Source organism: Lindgomyces ingoldianus, assembly GCF_010093535.1.
Source record: "Lindgomyces ingoldianus strain ATCC 200398 unplaced genomic scaffold BDR25scaffold_36, whole genome shotgun sequence".
Taxonomy (NCBI): Eukaryota; Fungi; Ascomycota; class Dothideomycetes; order Pleosporales; family Lindgomycetaceae; genus Lindgomyces; species Lindgomyces ingoldianus.
Window position 1 is genome coordinate 140,490 of NW_022985197.1, and position 25,814 is coordinate 166,303.

The window sequence follows — 25,814 nt, forward strand, 5'->3', positions numbered from 1 at the left end:
CCTTACTTGTGCATAATTATAACATTATGTTGTATTAAAACCTTAGCTAAGAATAGCCTTTAAATCTAATCTAATAAGCTTAGTACTTATATAACTTTAAGCTATTAAAGTAAGCTAAAAAGCCTTTTAAAAAGCGCTTACTTTATAAAAAAGCTGCTATATTATAAGCTTTAAAGCTTTTTAAAAGAACTTTAAAGAATAGCTTTATGTTATTAAATAGTCTATTTCTGCCTTAACTTCTGTTATAGTAGTAAGAACTAAAAACTTACTAGCCTTAAAGCTTACTTAAAAGTCTAAAAATAGCTTAACTCTTTCTTACCTAACACTACTTACAACTTATAACTTCTTTAACCTAGTAATAAAATCTAACTAACTCTCTAATCCCCTACTATTTAATAGAAAATAAAAAGACCTACTTTTCTTTCTACATAAGCTCTAATACAAACTTAAAGAAAACATAGACTAATTCCCCTCTAAACACTTTTAGTTACTATATGCTTACTTTTAACTTAACTATAACATAACAGCTTTAATTAACTTACTAATAAATAAAGATATTATTAACTTAAATTAATTTATAGTGTTTTTATAAGTAACTTATAAAGACTTAAATAAAAAGTTAACAGCCTTAAGTTACCTAAACACTTTATAATAAAAAAGAAAAAGCTTTACTTTACACTTTACTAAGTTCTACTAACTTACATCTAATATAGGCTTAAATAAGATAGGTCTAATTACAGCCTTATATAACTTTCTCTTAACTAAACTATAACACGCTATAGTAGAAGAACCCCTTTTAAATAACCTTAACGCGTATGTAAACTTAATTACTACCTATAATAATAACATAAGGTTTCTCCTTATACAAGCCCTAATACACCCCTAAACTAGCGCAGTTATAAATAAGAACCTTAACATAATAAAAATTAATTTAAATTATGCTCTAGTTAGTTCTAGAAAGCGTAAAAATTACAAAAAAAAAGTTAATGCTTTAAGTGCAGTAAGCATAGTTATATCTTTTAAAACTACTTTATTCCTTTTTTTTAAGTCTACATAAGTAGCGCTGCTAGCACTTATTAAAGATTTTTACTATTTTAATTTTATTTTTATAAGAGCTTTAACTTATATTTAAGCTCTAATCTTTTTTGCTACTCTTAATATAGCCGCAGCTATAGCAGTAGAAGCCTGCAAAAAGGCTTATTCTAGGGCTAAGTTGCCCTTTAGGACTAATTTAACACTAGATCTCTGCTAACCTATAGGCTAAGTCCTCTACTAATAACTAGAAGTACTAAGTTAATATTTTTATATATTTATAATAAAAAACTATATTAGCTCTAATATAAGCTCTTATTAACTTAGAAGTAAACAGTATAGGTTATATTAATAGAAAACTAGCGTGTAAACTAAATCTCTAATTAACACTACTTACCTAAATAATTTACCTAACTAGATTTAATAAAAAATAACTTAAAAAAAGTTTTATTTTTTATACTATAACTGTTATAATTACTTACTAACACTATAAGAAGTAGATTAAACTCTATGTAATAAACATAAGATGTTATAACCTAATCCTAAGACAACTATAGCTGTATTAGCATAAGGTTACTTTTAATTACTAAGAGTAAGTTCTAAACTTTAACTTTTTCTAATGCTAAGATATATACTTATGCTTACACCTAAACAACACTTAAATAGCACTTAATATAAAAGGTTTCTAGACCTACTTTCTAATAACCTAAAAAAAAACTACTTAAGTAAGGCTAATAAGCTAGGCCTTTTACTAAGATAGGCTATATAAAATAATTTAATAACTACTTAAACCTAAAGAAAAAGAAGCCTTTAAAAAACTTTTACTTACCTAATTTAAACACAAACTAGGACTTAAATAGCAGATAGACATCTGCTATATAGAACCTGCTCTGTTTATGACCTTAGCTTAATAACTAGATTATAAAATCTATGTAGTTATAATTTCTAATATAGACTAAGCTTTAGCTCCCTAAAAATACACTAACTTAAAAATAATAGTCCTTTAAGACTACTATAACTTATTATATGTCTTTTTTTAAAACAAGTTTAATAAGCTTTTAATATAATGTTTATATAATTACTAGATAACCCTTAAGCCTAGCAAATAACCTAGTTATAGGCTACTATATAGAATGTTGCTAAATAAATTAAAAGTGCTTTAAAAATACTTTAATAAGAACCTAAAAAAAAAGTTTATTTAAGCTAGCTTCTTACTAGTAGTGTTACTTATACTATTTATAAAGAAACCTAGGGGTAGGCTGTAATTCTATGTTAACTACTAAGGACTAAATGCTGTTACTATTAAAAACTAATACTTAATTTCTTTTTTATAGAAAACCCTAAGCTAACTAAGTAAAGTAAAGTATTTTATAAAGTTAGATATTATTACTGCCTTTAATAAGCTAAGGATAGTAAAGGGTAACAAGTAGCTAACAGCATTTTAGACCTAATATAGACTATTTAAGTACTTAGTAATGCCCTTTAGCTTAGCTAACGCGCCTAGTACTTTTTAACATTTTATAAATAACTTACTTTAACCCTACCTAGATATGTTCTACACTATATATATTAATAATATTCTAATCTATAGTAATAGCCTTTTAGAGCATAAACAGCATGTACACCTAGTGCTAAAGGCTATAGAAGAAGTAGGTCTGTAACTTAACATAGACAAATGTAAGTTCTACTAATTAAAGGTTACATATTTAGAATATGTAATCTTTACAGATAGCATTTAAATAGACCTTGTTAAAGTTTAGACTGTGCTAGATTAGTAATACTTAAAAAATGTAAAGAATGTTTAAGCTTTTATAAGATTTACTAACTTTTACTAATAATTTATTAATAACTTTTTGCAGCTAGTAAGCTTTATAATTACACTTACTAAGAAAAAAGTTTAATTTAACTTTAACTTAAATTACTAATAGTCTTTTAACTAGCTAAAAAAAGCCTTTACTAAAGCTTTAATACTTTACTACTTTAACTTTAAACTACTAATACTTATAAAAGCTAATGCCTTAGACTATGTAGTAGCAAGAGTTCTCTCTTAGACTAAGCTAGATAAGACTATTAAGCCTATTATATACTTCTTAAAAAGAATAAGTCCTGCAAAAGGTAATTATAAAATTTATAATAAAAAATTACTTGCTATAGTATACTACTTTAAATAATAGCAACCTAAACTAGAAGGTGCAGCGCATCTAATATAGGTCTTATTTAACTATAAGAACTTGTAGTACTTTATAACTATAAAACAACTTAGCTACTAATAAGCTTGTTAGTCTAAATACTTATTTTATTTTAATTTTAAGATTACTTATTATCTTAGTTAAAACAGAGAGAAACTAGATGCCTTTATAAGGCAATTCTAAAATGTCTTTACTTAGAAAGAAGTGTAAAAAGCTTAACACTAAACTTTACTTTAACTTAAGCTATTTTTAAACCTTAACCTAAATAAAACAGATTAGATAATTAATTAAATTATTACTAATAAGTATCTAAATAATAAATTTATTTAAGAAACTTTAGACTTACTCTAAAATAGCACTAGTTAGTTAAAGAAGGTAACACTAGCTAACTATAAAAACTAAAATAGTAAGCTATATTACTATAACTAACTTATAATTTTTAATTTTAATAAACTAAGAATTAAACTACTCTAAATTATACACAACTTGCCTGTTAAAGGACACCTAGGCAGAGGAAAGACTCTTAACCTACTACAGAGAGAGTACTACTAGCCCTGCATGTTCTATACTATACGCTAATATGTATTATGTTGCTATACTTACTATAAAGTAAAGGCCTTTTAAAAAAGGTATAATAGCCTACTTAAACTACTTCTAATCTTTAAATAAGCTTAAAAAGATATATTAATTAATTTTATTATAAACCTACTTTTATCTAAAGGGTATATAAATATTATAGTAGTTATTAATTACTTAACTAAGTATTAATACTTAATACTATGTTTCTCTATAACTGCCTCTAATATAGCCTAGTTATTCTACTAATATGTATAGGTTTACTATAGCCTGCCTAACATAATTATATTAGACAGAGGTACGCAGTTTGTCTTAGCCTTCTAAAATAAACTCTATAAATAGCTCTAAATTATCTCTTATTTATCTACAGCTTTTTACCTAAAGACTAACAGCTAAACTAAGAATATAAATGCTGTAATAAAATAAGTCTTATAAGTGTACATAAACTACTAGTAGAATAACTAGGTAAAATAGTTAGCTACAGCATAGTTTAAAGCTAATAACATAATATTTAAATTAACATAAGTATCTCTGTTCTTAGTAAACTATAGATACTACCTTTAAATAGAATTTAAACTACTTATAAATACCCCCTAACTAACTTATTAATTTATATAAGTAATATGTAAGGCTGAGATGGCGCTTACGTGTAAGGCTAAGATGGTGCTTACGTGCGACAGGTATATATACTATTCTGTACGCAATAATTAACTGTTGGTTGATTATTCGCACCTTTTTAGTTGTATTGGCGTAGTGGTACAGAGCTCTGTCCTTACATAATAGACATAAATAAACTTATTAATAAGATCTAAAATATATCTAAATATGTTTATAAAAAGCTTACATAAGCTTAAGCTTTTTAACAAGAGTACATAAACTAATTTTAAACCCTTACCCCTGCGTATGTAGCTAGTAAGAAGGTCTAGCTAGACGCTAAAAATATTTAAATAAACTAATAATTAAAGAAACTTAATTAAAAGAACTTTAGCCCCTTTATAGTAGCCTATATAGTCTTATTACATGCTTACTAATTAATCCTACCTAACAGCATAAAGATACACCCTGTGTTCTATGTATTATTGCTGCGCTAAGCAGCTCTTAAATCTAACTATCTACCTAAATAGCTAAACCTGCTACTTAAACCTATTATTATAAATAATAAACTAAAATATGTTATAAAAGATGTTAAATAAATCTAGTTTAACAAAAAAAAATGTATTTATAAATACTTTATAAAATAGACTAGATACAACAAACTGTTGTAAGAACTTGCAGAAGCCTTATAAAAGAACTTTATAGTAACTTAATTCTATACCTAATACCTATCTAAACTAAACCTATACCTTAATAAAGACAACTTAATGCTAGAACTACTAATGTAAAGGATTCCCTTTTTAATAAGAAGGAGGGTACTGTTACAGTATCCTCTCTAGATCCTAGACATAACTGTATTAGACGTGTACTAGAGTATTATTAGTGCACGTCTAACATAAACATAATATAATATAGACATAAACTTAAGCATAAACTGCTTTAACACTAACTAAACTTAAAATAGGCTTAATTTATACTTAAAGTGCTTAGACTTTTAAGCTAAGTATTTAATTACTAATTTCTTTTTAAACCTTCCTGTTCCTCACACAACGTCTTGTACCTACTATAATACCTCACGTAGTAATTGAACTAGACCTCTGTGAAGCTCTATAACCTTACTCGTGCACAATCGTGACAATAAGTATATATTTATTAAACCTAAATAGATTTTAATTCTAATAAATTTAAAGCATAATACATAGTACTTTTTTAACTAGAAGATGTTATAGAAGCTAACTACATCTACTTACTTAGGTGTCTCCTATATGCGCTAGACTATGTAGTGTAAAGGCATTAAAGCTTGCTAGTATATATGTTCTAACTTACTATATATAACACACACACATGTTATAACTTACATATAAGAAATAATTATAAATAAAAAAGGTTTATTTAAAGTTTTTAAGACCTTTAGCTGCTTTAATAAAATAATAAAGTATTACTAAGTACTAAAAAAAATATAAGCTAAAAAAAGCTATTAGTAATAGCAACCTAATTATAAGTACTAATTAAAGAAGTAAAGAAAACCTGTAAGTATATCTAATTTGCTTAAGTTATTTATACTAATAAAATTTAAAATGCCTATAGTTGCCTTTAATACTATATTAGGTGCTGTAATAAACGCGCTAATATATTAATTTATAAAGACTATTTTTAGTAAAGTATTAACATAGTAATAATTAATTATAATCTATTATATAATTTAATCTAGAATAGATGTTTTTTAAACACACTAGCTAATTACTATATTATAAAGCTAGTTAGGTTAAACATAGCTTTTTATAGTAAGTGTTAAATAGGCTCTGACAGCTAGCTGCTTATAGTATAAGCACTTAAGTAGCAAGAGTAAGAGTGGTGTACAGTGTGCACAGCGTACAAGGTAGGTAAGGTGAGGGCAACATGTTTCTAGTTCTATTGCTCTTGTCTTTCCTCTGTACAGAGGAAAAGGGGGATATCTAGATGTTCGCGCACAGAGGTTCGCGCACGAGCATCATGTGACAGAGATACGTGGTCCTGCTCGTGCGCGATCGCTCGTATCCAGACTGTGACGCTGCTGCTGCGTACGGACAGTAAGTCTATTTTTTCTTATTCTCTTTTATATTACACTTATAATGTGTTTAGAAATAAATTATCTATAAAGCTAAAAAAAATAGTACATTATAATAACTATAAGTGTAAAGTTATAGTGTAAATACTTAATAACCTTATTATGTTACTTTAATACTTATAACCTAAATTAGAACTTATTCCTATAGCCCCTTTGCACTAAAAAAGACCTTTATTAAATATATAAAGTAGCTATTTATTATATGCTATAAGCTTTTTTACTTTAACTTTACACTTAGTAAGCCTATGCTTTAAATTATTAAAAAAGTGTTTTTAATTTTATATAGCCTAGTTTAAAGCTAGCCTAGAGCTATAAAAGTAGTGCTACTAGCATTAAGCTTTAACCTTTAGAGAGGTGCATGCTAGCCTTAACAACCTATTACAAATATGCTAGTATATATAAAAGAAGAAGCTTTTATGCTAGCCTAATAGGTAAAGCCTTACTAGTGTATTATTTAAATATAAGTAAAATTATAAAAGTAAACCTAATTTAGTATAAAACAGTATTAGATTTATTCTTATTATGCATGCTAATAAGCTATTAAATAAGTATATATATAAAGAATTAAACATAGTAAGTTTAGTGTTATAATATTTTACTTTTATAAAAAGTAAGCTAAGGTCTTTCTTAAATAAAAAACATTTAAAATAGACATGTTATATAAGCATGTGTGTAACTTTTTTTTTAATAAAATTATTTTTATATGCATGCTACTAGAACATAGTAAAAGTAAGTTAATTAAAACTTTATAAAAACATATTACTAACATCTTTATAGTATTTACTTTTACTTAAGTGCTTATAAATATTAATTACTATAAAATATACTAAATTATATTTAAAAGACTTTTTAAACTACTTAAAAAAATTATAAAGTGTAATATTAAATAAAAACACATTTATAGAAGCAGATTTGCAGCTGTAACTGTAGACATAGATAGAAAGTAGATAGCTAGTAAGTAATCCTGTTTAGCACTAGTTGTCACGGTATCCTCCCCGGATCCCAGACATAACCATATTAGACGCGTACTAGAGTATTATTAGTGCATATCTGACATAAACATAACACAACATAGACATAAACTTAAGCATAAACTGCCTTAACACTAACTAAACCTAAAATAAGCTTAATTTATACCTAAAGCGCTTAGACTTTTAAGCTAAGTATTTAATTACTAATTTTCTTCTAAACTTTTCTATTCCTTATATAATGTCTTATACCTACTATAATACCTTACATAGTAATTAAACTAGACCTCTATAAAGCTTTATAACCTTACTTATGCATAATTATAACATTATATTATGTTAAAACTTTAGCTAAGAATAGCCTTTAAATCTAATCTAATAAGCTTAGTACTTACATAACTTTAAGCTATTAAAGTAAGCTAAAAAGCCTTTTAAAAAGCGCTTACTTTATAAAAAAGCTACTATGTTGTAAGCTTTAAAGCTTTTTAAAAAAACTTTAAAAAATAGCTTTATATTATTAAGTAGTCTGTTTCTGCCTTAACTTTTATTATAGTAGTAAGAACTAAAAACTTACTAGCCTTAAAGCTTACCTAGAAGTCTAGAGATAGCTTAACTCTTTTCTACCTAATGCTGCCTACAACCTATAACCTTTTTAACTTAGTAATAAAATCTAACTAACTTTCTAATCTCTTACTGTTTAATAGAAAATAAAAAGACCTACTTTTCTTTTTACATAAGCTTTAATACAAACTTAAAAGAAACATAGACTAATTCCTCTTTAAACACTTCTAGTTACTATATACTTACTCTTAACTTAACTATAACATAACAGCCTTAATTAACTTACTAATAAATAAAAATATTATTAACCTAGATTAATTTATAGTGTTTCTATAAGTAACTTATAAAGACTTAAATAAAAAGTTAACAGCCTTAAGTTACCTAAACACTTTATAATAAAAAAAAAAGCTTTACTTTACACTTTACTAAGTTCTACTAACTTACATTTAATATAGGCTTAAATAAGATAGGTCTAATTACAGCTTTATATAACTCCCTCTTAACTAAACTATAACACACTATAGTAGAAGAACCCCTCCTAAACAACCTTAACGCGTATGTAAACCTAATTGCTACCTATAATAATAACATAAGGTTCCTCCCTGTACAAGCCCTAATACACCCCTAAACTAGCGCAGTTGCAAATAAGAACTTTAATGTAATAAAAATTAATTTAAATTATGCTCTAGTTAGTTTTAAAAAGTGTAAAGATTATAAAAAAAAAAGTTAATACTTTAAGTGTAGTAAGTATAGTTATATTTTTTAAAACTACTTTATTCCCCTTTTTTAAGTCTACGCAAGTAGTGCTGCTAGTACTTATTAAAGATTTTTACTATTTTAATCTTATTTTTATAAAGGCTTTAACTTGTATTTAAGCTCTAATCTTTTTTGCTACTCTTAACATAGCTGCAGCTATAGCAGTAGAAGCCTGCAAAAAGGCTTATCCTAGGGCTAAGTTGCCCCCTAGAACTAATTTAACACTAGATCTCTACTAACTTATAAGCTAAGTCCTTTACTAATAACTAAAAGTACTAAGTTAATATTCCTATATATTTATAATAAAGAACTATATTAGCCTTAATATAAGCTTTTATTAACTTAGAAGTAAATAGCATAGGTTACATTAATAGAAAACTAGCATATAAACTAAATTTTTAATTAACACTACTTACTTAAATAATTTACTTAACTAGATTTAATAAAAAATAACTTAAAAAAGGTTCTATTTTTTATACTATAACTATTATAATTACTTACTAACACTATAAGAAGTAGATTAAGCTCTATGTAATAAACATAAAATGTTATAACTTAATCCTAGAATAACTATAGCTATATTAGTATAAAGTTACCTTTAATTACTAAAAGTAAGTTCTAAACTTTAACTTTTCTTAATGCTAAAACATATGCTTACACTTACACCTAAATAACACCTAAGTAGCACTTAATATAAAAGGTCTCTAGACTTACTTTTTAATAACCTAAAAAAAAACTACTTAAGTAAGGCTAATAAGCTAGGCCTTTTACTAAGATAAGTTATATAAAATAATTTAATAACTACTTAAACTTAAAAAAAAAAAGCCTTTAAAAAATCTTTACTTACTTAATTTAGACATAAACTAGGACTTAAATAGCAGATAGACATCTGCTATATAAGACCTGCTTTATTTATAACTCTAGCTTAATAACTAGATTATAAAATCTACGCAGTTATAATTTCTAATATAGACTAAGCTTTAGCTCTCTAAAAATGCACTAACTTAAAGATAATAGTCTTTTAAGACTACTATAACTTATTACATGTTTTTTTTAAGATAAGTTTAATAAGCTTTTAATATAATATCTGTATAATTACTAGATAACTTTTAAGCCTAGTAAACAACTTAGTTATAGGCTACTATATAAAATGTTGCTAAATAAATTAAAAGTGCTCTAAAAATACCTTAATAAAAACTTAAAAAAAAAGTTTATTTAAGCTAGCTTTTTACTAGTAGTGTTACTTATACTATTTATAAAAAAACTTAGAAGTAGGCTTTAATTCTATGTTAACTACTAAAGACTAAACACTATTACTATTAAAAACTAATACTTAATTCTTTTTTTATAAAAAACTCTAAGCTAACTAAGTAAAGTAAAGTATTTTATAAAGTTAAATATTATTACTACTTTTAATAAGCTAAAAATAGCAAAGGGTAATAAGTAGCTAATAGTGTTTTAGACCTAATATAGACTATTTAAGTACTTAGTAATGCCCTTTAGCTTAGCTAAAACGCCTAGTACTTTTTAACATTTTATAAATAACTTACTTTAACCCTACCTAGACATGTTCTGCACTGTGTATATTAATAATATTTTAATTTATAGTAATAGCCTTTTAGAGCATAAACAGCATGTACGCTTAGTGCTAAAGGCTATAGAAGAAGCAGGTCTGTAACTTAACATAGACAAATGTAAGTTCTACTAATTAAAGGTTACATATTTAGAATATATAATCTCTATAAATAGCATCTAAATAGACCCTATTAAAGTTTAGACTGTGCTAGATTAGTAATACCTAAAGAATGTAAAGGACATTTAAGCTTTTATAAAATTTACTAACTTTTACTAATAATTTATTAACAACTTTTTATAGCAAGTAAGCCTTATAATTACACTTACTAAAAAAAAAATTTAATTTAACTTTAACTTAAATTACTAATAGTTTTTTAACTAGCTAAAGAAAGCCTTTACTAAAGCTTTAATACTTTACTACTTTAACTTTAAACTACTAATACTTATAGAAGCTAATGCCTTAGACTATGTAGTAGCAGGAGTTCTCTTCTAGACTAAGCTAGATAGGACTATTAGGCCTATTATATACTTCTTAAAAAGAATAAGTTCTATAGAAGGTAATTATAAGATCTATAACAAGAAATTGCTTACTATAGTACACTACTTTAAATAATAGCAACCTAAACTAGAAGGTGCAGCGCATCTAATACAGGTTCTATTTAACTATAAGAACTTATAGTACTTTGCAACTATAAAATAACTTAGCTACTAATAAGCCTATTAGTTTAAATACTTATTTTATTTTAATTTTAAAATTACTTATTATCTTAGTTAAAATAAAAGGAAACTAGATGCTTTTATAAGGCAATTCTAAAACATCCTTACTTAAAAAAAAGTGTAAAAGGCTTAACACTAAACTCTACTTTAACTTAAGCTATTTTTAGACTTTAACCTAAATAAAATAAATTAAATAATTAATTAAATTATTACTAATAAGTATCTAAATAATAAATTTATTTAAGAAACTTTAAACCTGCTCTAAAACAGCGCTAGTTAGTTAAAAAAAGTAACACTAGCTAACTATAAAAACTAAAATAGTAAGCTATATTACTATAACTAACTTATAATTTTTAATTTTAATAAACTAAGAATTAAACTACTCTAAATTATACATAACTTGCCTATTAAAGGACACCTAGGCAGAGGAAAGACTCTTAACCTACTACAAAGAGAGTACTACTAGCCCTGCATGTTCTATACTGTACGCTAATATGTATTATGTTGCTATACTTACTATAAAGTAAAAGCCTTTTAAAAAAGGTATAATAGCTTACTTAAACTACTTCTAATCTCTAAATAAGCTTAAAAAGACATATTAATTAATTTTATTATAAACTTACTTCTATCTAAAGGGTATATAAATATTATAGTAGTTATTAATTACTTAACTAAGTATTAATACTTAATACTATGTTCTTTTATAACTGCCTCTAATATAGCCTAGTTATTCTACTAATATGTATAGGTTTACTATAGCCTACCTAACATAATTATATTAGACAGAGGTACGCAGTTTGTCTTAGCCTTTTAGATTAAACTCTATAAATAGCTTTAAATTATTTTCTATTTATCTACAGCTTTTTACCTAGAGACTAATAGCTAGACTAAAAACATAAACACTATAATAAAATAAGTCTTATAAGTGTACATAAACTACTAGTAAGATAACTAGGTAAAATAGTTAGCTATAGCATAGTTTAAAGCTAATAATATAACATCTAAATTAACATAAGTATCTCTATTCTTAGCAAACTATAAATACTACTTTTAAATAAAATTTAAACTACTTTTAAATACCCCTTAACTAACTTATTAATTTATATAAGTAATAAATATAAATAGACTTATTAATAAAATCTAAAACATATTTAAATATGTTTATAAAAAGCTTACATAGGCTTAAGCTCTTTAATAAAAGTATGTAAACTAATTCTAAACCTTTGCCCCTACATATGCAGCTAGCAAGAAGGTCTAGCTAGACACTAGAAATATTTAAATAAACTAATAATTAAAAAAACTTAATTAAAAAAACCTTAGCTCTTTTATAGTAGCTTATATAGTCTTATTACACACTTACTAATTAATCTTACCTAATAGCATAAAGATACACCCTATGTTCTATGTATTATTACTGCGCTAAGCAGCTTTTAAATCTAACTATCTACTTAAATAGCTAAACCTGCTACCTAAACCTATTATTATAAATAATAAACTAAAATATGTTATAAAAGACATTAAATAAATCTAGTTTAATAAAAAAAAATATATCTATAAATACCTTATAAAATAGACTAGATATAATAAACTGTTATAAGAACTTATAAAAGCTTTATAAAAAAACTTTACAGTAACTTAATTTTACACTTAATACTTATCTAAACTAAATCTATACCTTAATAAAGACAACCTAATGCTAGAACTACTAATATAAAGAATTCTTTTTCTAATAAGAGGGGGGGTACTGTTATAGTATTCTCTCTAGATCCTAGACATAACTATATTAGACATGTACTAGAGTATTATTAGTGCACATTTAACATAAATACAACATAATATAGACATAAACTTAAGTATAAACTACCTTAACACTAACTAAACTTAAAATAGGCTTAATTTATACTTAAAGTGCTTAGACTTTTAAGCTAAGTATTTAATTACTAATTTCTTTTTAAACCTTCTTGTTCCTTACACAACGTCTTGTACCTACTATAATACCTCACGTAGTAATTAAACTAGACCTCCGTGAAGCTCTATAACCTTACTCGTGCACAATCGTGACACTAGTCCTAGACTAGTCTCTAACGCAAGTATATAGGGTTTAGAATGTATCTAGCTAAGCTTAATTCTGTATAAAAGGATTAGCACATTTATTACATAAGCTGCATGCTTTTTTACTATGTACACTTCTATTAGAGCATCCTCTATGCAGTAGGGACTAGAGATAAGACTGCTTACTATTAAGTTATAATAGTAAACCTAATTACTGCAGTAAATAAGAATAAATATATTAAGCTTTATACTAAACTTTAAAGTATAACTTTTTTATAAGCTTACTTTTACTATTTAATAGTAATTTAATAGCAGATAACACCTTACTTAGTATTGCTTACTAAGTAAAGTATAAAAAGCACTTAGTAATTAAAGTAGACATTGTAACAGCGTGTACTGCGTCACATGCTCTGCGGCATCAGCTCCCTTGCTTGCGCAACAAGTAGCACGCTAGTGCTACAAGTAGCGCCTTAGCAGGGGCACACATGTATATTAAACTCGCAGAGCAGCTCCTCTGCTCCTTAGTTTAATCTAGTTGAGTTACACCACCTCTTGCTTGTAGCTTGAGCATGCCGACTGTGACAGGCATTAATAACACTTACTTTTTTTTAATTACTTTTATAAAGGCTTTATAATATTATACTAATGCAGTAGAATAGATAAGCTTAAAGTTAAACTTATATAGTAAGCAACTTTATTTTTTACTAGCTATTCTTAGGTACATTCTCTAATTACTTTTAATACACCTTATATACGCTGCTAATAATACTGCAGTGCTATAGCACTTAACACTTATAATTCTTTATAATATTAGGCTTAATTAATCTTTAGTATCTTTTATACTAATAAGAATACTTTTAGTGCTACTTATTAGTATAATTTTATAGTCTATAAAAGTTCTACTTTTTTTATATTAAGTTTTAAAGTAATTATAGTTTAATTTATATTAAATACTTTATAACATTAAATGCTTAATAAGGTAGATATAATTAATTTTACCTAAGATAATAATATTATCTTTGCTAAAAATACTACTAAGTATCTTTATTATAACTCTTCTATATTAACTCTCTAAGGTTAAAAAAAGCAGTTAAACTTTTTTATATTATCTACTTTTTTTTTAAAAGTTATAAAGAGCTTCTTAAAGAAATAGTATACTGTTTAGCTTTTATTTAATTAATGTTTATAACTAATTTACTTTTATAACGTACTTCATAGGCGAGTTGCTCACACACCTAAGTCGCTTACTTTTGCCAAGACCCCACCCCAACAAACTCTATTATGGCCTATAACAACCCGCTCTAGCACTATATAGTATAGTACAGCCTAGAATATTATTTAGATACTACTTCTGCTTCTTGCTTACACATTTATGTGTTATGCCTAGTCTAATTACACTATCTGCAGCGCCTTTAGGATGGCTTACCTACTTTAGCTTACACCTGCTTTTTTACCTTCTTTCTATTACTGCGCGCTTTAAACTTCTTTAGAGCTATTAAGTGTAGGCTTTTTTAAATTATTAAAGTCTTTTCTGCTTTAATTTACTTTTTTTTATATAATTTATGTTATATAGTAGCCTTATTAGCTGCTTAAAGCTTAGTAATTTTTTATTACACTAACACTAGCTTATATATAATTATTACTACCCTTTTTAAGACTTTTTTAAACACCTTAACTATAAAAGTTAGTAAACTATTTATATACTTCTAAATTTTTATTTTTATAAGCATTAATTATAACTTAAGTTTTAAAGTATTACTTAGAGCTTACAACTACTAGAGCTTATTATATATAAGTAGTAGTAGTAATAAAGTGTGTAACTTTATATTAAGGCTTATTATAACTTATTATAAGTTAAAAGAAACTAATCTAGCGCTTTAAAACTTTTTTTAAATATTCCTAAAAGTAATTATAGCATTATAAGCTACTTTAAAGTATAGCAGAAACTTTATTTTTATAATATAAGTAATTTAGTTATGTATAAGGTTTTTAGCTTAGTGCTTATATACTTTTTTTTAAAAAAGTAAAACAACTTATATTAAGTAGCTATAAAAAGTGTAATAAGTAAAAAAGTATATAAATAGTAATAATTTTATTATTTTTATAGTATTACTAGAAATAAAGTAAGTTATAGCTTTTATAGCTATTAATAACTAGCAGATAGTAGCTGCTAATAGTACACTTTTTTATATATATGTTAAAGTGCTTTAACTAGTCTAAACTAAGCTAATTAGTAGTCTAGCTGCGCTTAGAGATTATAATAACTTAATTTTAAAGTAGATTTTTTTTATACTAGTTTAAAAAGTAGTTGCTACTCTAAAAAATAATAAAAAGTAAAATAGCCTACTTTTTAGCATTAATGCCTTAGATAGCTGTTGTTTACTTCTAGTTACCTAGCTAAACTGCTTTTAGCTATTTTTATCTCTCTAAACTTATAATAACTGCTTTAGTAGATATTTAGCTTATTATAAACTTTATTTTATTAAAGTTATACATGTTATTATCTTAGATGCTATACTTAGCTTTAATATTCTTTATAAAGTTAAACTAGCTTTAAATTACTATAAGATTTTTATAAAAAGCTTTTTTATAGTTATACTTATACTTAAACTTTACTTTAAGCTTTAAGTAACACTTAATAAACATATTAAGCTAGTTTATGCTAATATAGCTTATATTATACTTAGCGTGTAAAGAATTAGCTATATTAGCTATAGCTACTAGCTAAGGGGGAAATCCTTACGCATCTAGCTTAAGTATGTGCTAAATAATTACCTACTTTTTATTATTATCTAGCTTTTATAAGTTAGCTATATAATTAGCTTAAAAAAGTTATCTAGTGTGTTAGTTACTTATTATTTTTTAAAAAACTTTATAGATAGCTGCAGCGTGTTAGTTAAAAAGTGTTATGTTTTATTTAAAAGCTTAAAGTATAAGCTGCATCTAATGTTTTTTTAACATGTTTAAGTAGTGTTATTAAAAATGCATTAGTGTAAGAAGAGTAGTGTAGTAAGGTCTTAGCAAAAGTAAGCAACTTAGGTGTGTAAGCAACTCGCCTATAAAGTACGTTAATAGCTTTACTATATTTTTAAAAGTTGCACTAGCAGCACTAAAGTATATGCTTTACTTTATATACTTATAATAGCTATTCTAATGTAATAAGTTCTTCTTTATTAACAGATATAGATGTTGCTTAGTAAGAAAAAATTATTACTCTCTTAGTGTAAAAAGTAGACCTATGTTAGTAACTTTAAGATCTCTTATAAGAAAAAAGTTAGGCATTATTAAGCAAGGACTAGCAGTAGATAGGTAAATGTTACTTTTAATAGTGCTTTAATAGTGTTGCATTAGTGTTTAGCAGAAGTAAGACAGGTGCAGGACTAGTCCTAGACTTAATAATTATAAAAGGTTGTGTAATATTTAATTTAAAACTAGATAGGGAGCTTTTGTACACTAACTCTAGTTGTTCTTGGGCCGAGATGCACTAGTCACGACTTAAGCAGGGGGCATCGGAGTTCGTCGGGCTGGTGCAATGCCGAGCCTCTGATGGTGCACCTTTGGCGTTTTATCGCACCCCAACATTAGTTATAGAGCACACGGGATCTTGTTATAATATACGGAATCTGATGTCTTGATTGATCTTCTCAATACAAGGAAAATATGTAAGAGTTAAATATTCCGATGATAACCCATTCGTCCGGAAAATAAACTTGAACCCGTGAGAAAAACTTCCGTGTGCACTCATCACGAGCCATGGTGTTGAACACATGCTCAGACGCCACAGCGCGTAACCGGGCCATTTTCGGCCCGTCGGCCAGCCACATATATATGTGGCTTTTTCGGGCTGACAATACACTGAGTGACGGCTTTTGACACCGCTTTGGGGCGGTCTCGACCGCATTCTTTCCCTAGCGGTTTTTCTAGCCATCAACTTCATGCATCTGTAGCTTCTCAACTTCAAGAAAAATGGCAGATCAACAGTCTCCTTCTAAACGCCCTTATAGCGAATCGCCGCCACTACCTTCACCTTCGAAAGTCCGCCGGCTCGATGACACTCCCGCAAAATCAGCGCCAGTCACCCCTCCAGACAGTACGAAGAACGTCGAGTCAGACTCGTCGCCTCCGGGTCCGAAGCAGCAGCAGTCTAAAAGCGTGTCAAACTCTTCCCCAAAGTGTCCTGTCGTGGCTCGCCCCGTTGACTATACCGGAATGTCTCTGGAAGAACGATTGAAGTTCCACGACACTGTGCACGCTGCAGAAATACATCGAGCGCGCAATGAGCGATGGCAACGGATGGAAGAAAGGCGCAGCAAAATGTCAAGAGCTGAACAGGAACAATGGATGATCGACTTCCGGCAAAAAAATCGTAAGTCATTCAGAATCAGCACCCGGTCACTATAAAGCTGACAATGTGCGTAGAAATACCCGATCCAAAACCTGGTCCAAAACTTTGTTTTGAAGATGTGATCGAGAGCAATTATTATTCATCGGGTGAGGACAATGATGAAGAGTAGATATACTCAAGCAACATTATTGATTATTGGCATTCCATGTGCGCTCTCCAATGCCTCCCATACTAGATTAAAGTCATCTTTAATTAAACGCCATTGCTCTGCGCGCGTTGGTGTCTTTGCTATCTAATCACCCAAAATTTCATCGCATTCAATGAGGGACTCCAGCGTGCCTTCAGGGCCAAACATAGCGCTTTGCCGAGTGCCATCTTCTTCGATCCAGGTAATAACTTTGCTACCTTTTTCCCATTTTATCATACCGCCGAAGCCCAGCTTGTCATCTTGGGCCGTTCTAAAATATGCGATGACCGCCGGTGTCTTGTCGAGGAATTGGATCAGACAACGCCGAAGCGCGTCTTCTCCACTGCGGCACATCTCCGTCGAGAATGATCGACCTTTGGTCTATAATAGAATAGTTTAGATAGAGTTGACACGCTAAAAGGCATTTACTTCACTGTATATCTTAAGCCCGGATTCTCTGCTTCCAGACAAGAGACAGTGTATTCGAATTCGCCGCATGATACGGATCCGCCCCCCACTAGTTGGACGACGGTCTTCGGCGCGCTATCTACAAGGACACCGGACTCGTCGAACGCTAGCCGGTGTTTTCCAGCGTCGGCAAATCGAAATCGTCGTATATTCGCCGGCGCCAGCTTCTCTTCTACGGCTTCGGTAATGAGCACAGACCAAGCCGTGCAAAGTCCATGTTTGTTGTTATAGAGGTGGGCGAGATCTGACATTGTAGCGTCTTCGATTTTCTTCACAATCAAAGATCGCACCTCATCGGTCAGGCGATTTGCCTTCTTGATGCCGAACGTGACAAGTGTCTCCGCCGGCATTTCGCTATATCGCAGTAGCTGGACATAGTAACCGAAGCTGGAGTAGACCGACTTCGGCCACAACGTATGATATCGTTCTCGTGCGACTTCGAATCGTTCGGACGGCATCTTGACGCTGTGTTGTATTCCTCAAATCCAGTAAACACGCAGACGGGACAGAGGTAAACAAACATTGCCACTTGCCTCGCTAGTTAACGATACTGGGAAGCTGCGAAGATCTTCTGTCGCAAAGAGGCCATCTCGGATCGGATTATTAATTGTCCGAGAATGAGCCTACCATAGATAATCTCATCAAGCAACAACCTCAACTCTTGAAGAGGTCTGCTGCCATCATTTTCGCTCTCCGGCTTGCTATATCCCCCAGCCATTGTCTGGTAGTGATTCCCATTGATTATTCGCCAAAAAAGTGGCCGCTGGCACGCGAGCCTAGTGCGACACCTATCCACCTTCAGATCTATATGATAGCAGAGTCTGTACCTACGACTGCCCGCAACAGACGGCTTGCTGGGCAATACGCCAACCAGCGGTTGCCGTAAGCATCATCAGTTCCTTCTACTCATTATTGGAATAACTAACTGTAAGCAGCCAGAGCCCACGTCACGTGACTGCACATGTCATATGACTAAGCTCGAACAACCACTACAAGAGCCTCTGATTTGTACTATACACAGAACACACATATGGTCATACATACTTCACACACAATATACCATCATCTTTGCTCCACTATCTATCGTGACACCTAGTCCCCACCTGCTTACACTAACTTATCTCGTGTCCACGTTATGGTGGCGAAGCCAGGCTTGACACAGGCAGTTGGCGGTCTTGGCATTCAGAGGCCAAACTGGAACCACCTCTACGCTTGAAAAGGTCCGTGTTTCTTTAATAATGCGGTCAAATCAAATCAAAAGCCTTGCAATGCATAGAACAACACATACGTTGAGGCTAGCCAGATTACACAAAATGCATAGGTAGACTGCTAGAGGAGGTAATCCAACTTAACAAGTAACATAAGTTATATAGAGAGATGTGAACGTCGGCGCAGCTTTGACCTGGCCTGGTTCTCCCCGAAGCTCCTCTCTCCTTGAAGATCATCTCTCCTCGGAAAGATTTCTCCACGGAGAGAGTCTCTCCACGAAGCCTATCTATCCTCGGCTGTTCTCTCCATGGAGAGAGCCTCTCCTTAAAGCCTCTCTCCGCTGCGGGCTTCTCTCCACGGAGAAGTTTGTCCATGGAGAGACTTTCTCCCCGAAGCCTCTCTCTCCACGAAGACTCCACGAAGAATCTCTCTCCATGACGAATCTTTCCACGAACCACCTCCCTCCTTGGCGATCTATCACCATTCCCGTGCTTGTTATCCGTGCATAATGTCTTGCTTACCCATATCCTCCAGTCAAATTCCCAGATTCAAGCATCATGAGTCTCCTTCTATCTTCTTCTCGCTCCATATGCCATGTTACTTACGTAAATTAAATGTCAGGAGTTGTAGGTATCACTGAACCAAAATCAGCCCCTCTGAGCAGTCTGAAATAGGACCCCTTTCCCCAAAAACACACTTGATCAAAATCTCCAGGGAATTCACCAGCCAGGCCTGAAATCAGGCTCATCATCAAGTCAAGATGCACGGAGGAGGCCTGTCAGCACTGGCTTATCCGTCACTATTCCTATATCCTTCTGAGCGCCCCTCGCTCTCGCTCGATTGAGATGAGCTTCCGGATTCTTCCCCCTCGCCATTTTCTGGCTGGAGGAGAGATGTAGTCAATAAGTGTTAAAGGTACAGCAAGCAAGTTGAATAGAGGGTGTATAGACGTTTAATTAAACCCAGCTAAAGATAATAAAGGGCTATGAAGAATCAGAAGATAGATTTAATAATGAATATCAGCAAAAGAAAATAGATTCTTTGGCTTAACATGAAATAAGTGACACGGAGAGGACAACGCTATAGATATAATCCAGCCATCAGCATCTCATCCAGACAGCTGAAGTTCCACTTTTGACAAAGGGCTGGGAATTGGAGCAAATATCAGCATCGTCTTTCAATTCGGTGGCTTCTACAAGCCTCTACTTATGCTATCTCTACTGTTGCTGGCGCGCCCCCTTGATCCCCGTGATCGTCACGTGGGTGCGCCCAAATAGGAAGGCCGAGATAGGTTATCTCACGAGCCATACCCTCTGGAGGATCCACCGGGCGTCGGCAATAGGTAGTACCGATTGCCGAGGAGGCTTTGCGCTGCTGCGCCACGCTCGACGAATCACTCCAGAGGGTCTAAGAGAAAATAGTACAAGCTTTAGTGTGTCTTAGCTGCAGTTATTAGGCAAAATTTCTCCACTTCACTAACGTACTTCTCTATCACAACATGCCTCTAACAGCTTACTGTTTAAACAGAAGCTTGCCTAGGGCTTAAACTATTATATGCATTTGCACTTTTAATTAAACCTCTCTCTGTACGCTGCCTAGAAGGATCTAATTAAAAGCTTATATAATTATACCTAATTACCCTCCCCTATGCAACTTAACTACTAGAGTAGCTAGAGACAAGCTAAGAGTTAGAGCTAACTAGCCTGCTTGTGTGCAACTAGCTCTAGCTCTTAGCTTGCCTCTAGCTGCTCTAGTGGTTAAGCCGCATAAGGGAGGGCGATTTAGTGCAAAGTAACTTAAAACTAGCTTTAGCAGTGTACTTTACCCCTAAATTATAAGTTTAGCTCTCTTAAAATGTAACTACTATATAGCTTAGTTATTTAAGTTTTAATTACATTTAATAAATATCTATTTTATTATGTTGTAGGTAGGAAAATGTTAAAAAAAGCTAAATGCTAAACAGAGATACATACAAATTTACTCTATTTCTCCTTAGACGCTCTGCAGACGGTTGCAAAAACGTGACATCACTAGCCACAGCGCTTTGATTGGTCCGGTTAAACCTCAGAGGAGCGTCTGACCCGTGAGATAAGAGATAGGAATAATAAGGGAAGCGAGCAAAGCAATAGAATAAGCGATAAGACACAGAACGAGCGGAACACTTATCCCTCAACAACAGCTATGCCCAAGAGGGCCTTATCCTACTGCAACAACAAAGGTGCCGGCAGTGGTGACCCACTTCTAGCGGCTCTCTCTAAAGGGGATCCCAGAACTGGAACCCCCAAGCAGATTCGCGTTGACTTGATGTTTTTCTCATCACGTATTGCGTTGCTGCTCAGATGACGAGGGGCCCAGAACCGGGACCGCGAGTGTGAGACTGAGGGAAAGCATAAGCAGCCTAAGGCAGCAAGATTCAAATATTGCTCAAGCTATACTAAATGAATACATCGGATTACTATCTTGACTTGAACAAACTTTGATTAAGGCAGGCAAGTAGCATACTATTTCTAAGCAACATTACGGTGAATTACACTAATCTGCAGCCTTTCAGCGGCTGGCCCATATGTGAGAACAGTGATATCTAACACACTAAAACTATCGAGCCTACTAGTAAGCCTAGTCTAGATCTCAATGGTATCAAATACATCGTTGATAGCCTTGTTAATATTACTCTCTGTTATGCCTTCTTTAACAAAAATATCGGCCATAACAGCATGGTGTCACGGGACCCTCCCGGGCTCCCCGTAACACCTGCCCATCAGCCCGCCTTTCGCCCGGACTCCTGGACGACTATCGTAGGAGTTTCCCCGGCGCTCTCTGTTACAGGGCCCGTCTACAAATGTCATCCGCGATTGGCCCCTGTCCAGACGAAATCCTCCTACAGAGCCCTGCTAGGAACGACATCCGCTGTCGAGCTCAGAGACTGCTGTGGCGGAAGCCACAGGGCCGCTTGGAAGGCTCTCGTAGCTGGCGCCACTCCTTTACTACCAAGCCACCGCCATCAGAGATACTATTGCCAGGAGGCCATAGCTCCTTCTAGCTCTGTCTTCTTATTATTCTTCGTCTTCACCCTTTCTCTTTCCTTCTTCACGCAACGTCTTGATTCCTCCACGCGTAGCTAGACGCCATAATAGAGACCAACTTCTTTCTATTCTTCATTCCTCTTCGCTTCCGTGACACGTACCTCCTTTCTTAGGCATATAAAACGCGGGTAATTCTAGATGTCTTTAAGTTGACTTGAGGTTCCACCAGACTAGATCGCTGCTCTTTGAGTAGCACGAAAGATGGCTTATTGCGATTCCTCATTGGACAACCAATTCAGTCCATCGGTCAATAGCTATCGCTCATCTTATCACATATAGATGACAGCGGTATCAAATACCGCTGTCATGTCCGCAACCACTAGCAGCTGGGCTGCTATCAAGGGATAATTGGCGGAAGATGACTTGCTTGTACTGTTGGAAGCCGCTTCCATAGAAGAAATAATGGAGTTGATAAATATATTCTCCAACAGCGATGGCTGGTCTTCCGCTCTGTTTTGGAGGATGATTCGCTTTTTATTTGGTTGGATGGAGTACCCTTCATTGAGTTCATTCCTCGGTCTCTTCTGGTCTTTCGGTCTCTTGCGTAAGTGGATACCATGGGCGTCCTGAAGGTAAAATTGAAGCTCGCATCTTATTAGCTTTTCTTCCAGGGCGTCGACGTGTCTGAATATGAGACTGCCACTTCAGTTTGGTTTTGAATTGATACATGCGTGTGCTGGCTGGTAGTCCTGGATTTGTGAGACAGTTATAGCAGAAACCTGGCATCGCAAGGACGCCGTTGAACACCAGAGGATCGAGGAAGACGGGGAAGTTCTCTAAATTATCGACATGGCCTTGGCAATGCACTTCCCACAACTTCAAAAACCCTGAAATGCTCTTCGGGTTTTTTTCTCTCACCATTTTCTGTCCCAAAAGAAAATTGACGTTTAGACAGAGGTGTTGGAACTTATTGTAGGCAAGATAAAGGGCTGGTGCAAAGACGTGTGGTATAACTTCTTGCTCAAGTGAAGAAAGGGATACGAAGATCCCACCTATATGATTTCGGGAGACGCCTGCCATACACCAACACACCAAGGGGCTCATCCCACGGCAACAGCAAGCCGCTGGCGATGATGAATCAAATCCCTCAACAAGGTCCCGTCGACTTGACATTTTTCTCATCGCATACGGCGTGGCGGCTCAGACGACAAGAAGGGCCCAGAAACGGGACCACGAGTGAGACTGAGCAAGAGCATGAGCAGCCTGAGGCAGTTAGATTCAAGCATGAGCAACTATGATCGAGCTTGAGTTGACCGCGAGCGAGTATGAGCAGAGCCCGAGTTGAGGCGGTGCAAGCGTAAGCTCATTGAGCCCGGGCGTATTTTTGCTGAGTCAAAGTGGTTGTATCGATGACCGGGTTGGGACGCGGGTGCGGGCACTTTGTCCCCAGTAATAGCTAAAAAATATTTAAGGTGCATCCCTGGGTGGCGGGACACCCAGTGTGGCGGGACAAATGAGGTACTTGGACTTTCAACCGCCAGAAAGACCACAAGCAAATGTAGCCTGCAAAGGCACTTACAGAAGTTCGCTAAAGCTGCTCACTTAGCCTTTTCCAATGGTCTCCTCCAGCGAGACCGAATTCAATTCTTGATGAAGATTAATGACGAAGCTCGACGGTCGACTAGAGCTGTAGTGCTTGGGACGGCGAAGGTTATGGGATTCAACGAACTTCAAGAAGCACGAGCGAAGCGTGCTGAGATAGAGGCGACTAAGAAAGCTAAAGGCAAGGCAAAGCGTGGCCGGCCGAAGAAAGCTTCGCTAGAAGAAGGACAAGCTACTGTGGGCGAGGTAAAACGTGGACGAAAACGCAAGGGTACACCAGACGCTGAAGAGCTAAGTGCGAAGGTGGCGAGGCAGAGCGAAGCACCAGTTGAGGAGAGTGTAGCATGGAGAGCTCCAGAGGCGCGCATGTGGTAGCGGATATAGAAGGTTCGGTCAACGTAATTAGTCTTAATCAAAATGTATGACTGTTTCCAAGGGCCATCCGTCGTGTCCAACACTTGCGCAGCCACAGGCTTAACAGCCACGGATGCTGACTTGCCTAACAAAGACATAATACACTCGCTTATCGTTATTGTTACAACTAGGGACCCTTGCAAGATCTTCTGGGAGGTACTGACCAGGGTGGCAACCTTGCATAATGTCGCACACTACGGCAGCCACACGGCTGATGAAGGCTACATAGCGATATAGTTAGATTCTAAATGTTAAATCATTCTAACTTTGGAAGATAGAAACGTTAATAAGCCTAACTGTAGTGCTGCAGTTTCTAGTGTCTGTTTGCTACTTGAAATAAGCTTCTCCGCAATCAGGCGCGAAGTCGACGACGTGATTGTAATTTTAGAGCTACTAATATAAGAAGTGTTCTTAAGAGGGTATAAAAGATTATGTGCTTAGAGCTTTAGAGTCTTCTAGATCTAAAGTACCTGTGATTTGTCTCGCTACAGTGTGTGTCTCGCGTCGCAGTGACTGACGTTAATTATGTTAACTAAGTTACAGTAAGCTTAATTTAGAAACAAAAAAGATCTTTCTAACCTCGCTTTCTAAACATAGTTAATCTATTAATAACACATGAGCCTAACATCCCACTCTAAAAGTTTAACAAAATGCTTTTGTTGATTGAGGATGGTTAGGGCAGAGGCTGCAGGGCAGCCCACGCCGCGTGTGCTGTTAAAGCTCTGCAAGACAATTAGACATGTTGTAGCACAGTTAAATTTGTCTTTGTCTAATTAAGCAAGAGGGTTAACGTTAAAGGTGACTAGAGTCCCTAAGAAATTTCCTAAAGCAACAGCTAAGTTTACCTTTTTAATAAATTCCTTACAGTTAGGTGGACAAGAGCATAGGAGGATTAAGATGTTATTAGCGCTAGCATAGCTACTACTTCTATTAAGGTCTTAACTAGCTGTTAAGCTAAAGTCTAGAACTAGGCTTAGATCTATAGACACAGTAGGTATTATGGAAGCAGAGATGATTGCCACTAGAAGAGTGAGAATAGTAGAAGAGCGCATTTTTAACTAGCGTGATGTAGCCCTGGAAAAGTTAGGAATAAAATATTCTTATACTTAAACTTACTAACCCTTTCTAAAAATAGTCCTGTAGTGAGGACTAAAGGGGACCACTATCTAAAGCATAGTACGGATCTCTATACTACTGTGGGCCCTGTTTTAGTACCTGTTGGGAACTGTTTAGTCCTGATCTAACTTACAGCTGCATTAATTAAAAGTTGCTTTTGGCTAGGTCTATGTCTATAGTGGTGATATATGTTTGTAAAGGCTATATTTTTAGGAACTAATTAGGCAAGCATCTAAGCTAAGTAATCCAACTAAAACAAGGCGGGGGCTTCGCTTAATCATCTACCCGATATGATCGCCCATTGCGTAGCAGCTATACTGGAC

At 32.9% G+C, this 25,814-nt stretch overlaps 4 protein-coding genes across 4 annotated transcripts; 2 read left to right on the forward strand and 2 right to left on the reverse strand.

Annotated features, from left to right (window-relative positions):
* Positions 1-17,093: 17,093 nt before the first annotated feature.
* Positions 17,094-18,082, forward strand: BDR25DRAFT_345793 (uncharacterized protein; the record flags this gene model as incomplete). The annotated part of the gene is made up of 2 exons (XM_033694084.1): positions 17,094-17,493; positions 17,547-18,082. 2 exons carry the CDS (start codon positions 17,094-17,096, stop codon positions 17,639-17,641), a joined length of 495 nt encoding a protein of 164 aa, XP_033542717.1. The 3' UTR covers positions 17,642-18,082.
* BDR25DRAFT_318025 (uncharacterized protein) lies at positions 17,765-18,585 on the reverse strand (the record flags this gene model as incomplete). Its single annotated transcript, XM_033691720.1, has 2 exons — positions 17,765-18,040; positions 18,178-18,585. 2 exons carry the CDS (start codon positions 18,583-18,585, stop codon positions 17,765-17,767), a joined length of 684 nt encoding a protein of 227 aa, XP_033542718.1.
* Positions 18,586-22,423: 3,838 nt separating this feature from the next.
* BDR25DRAFT_360038 (uncharacterized protein) lies at positions 22,424-23,463 on the reverse strand (the record flags this gene model as incomplete). Its single annotated transcript, XM_033696186.1, has 5 exons — positions 22,424-22,504; positions 22,574-22,637; positions 22,693-22,943; positions 22,976-23,010; positions 23,040-23,463. The coding sequence occupies 5 exons, from the start codon at positions 23,461-23,463 to the stop codon at positions 22,424-22,426; spliced, it is 855 nt and encodes a 284-aa protein (XP_033542719.1).
* Positions 23,464-24,009: 546 nt separating this feature from the next.
* Positions 24,010-24,336, forward strand: BDR25DRAFT_318026 (uncharacterized protein; the record flags this gene model as incomplete). The annotated part of the gene is made up of 1 exon (XM_033691721.1): positions 24,010-24,336. The coding sequence occupies one exon, from the start codon at positions 24,010-24,012 to the stop codon at positions 24,334-24,336; it is 327 nt and encodes a 108-aa protein (XP_033542720.1).
* Between the last annotated feature and the right edge of the window lie 1,478 nt (positions 24,337-25,814).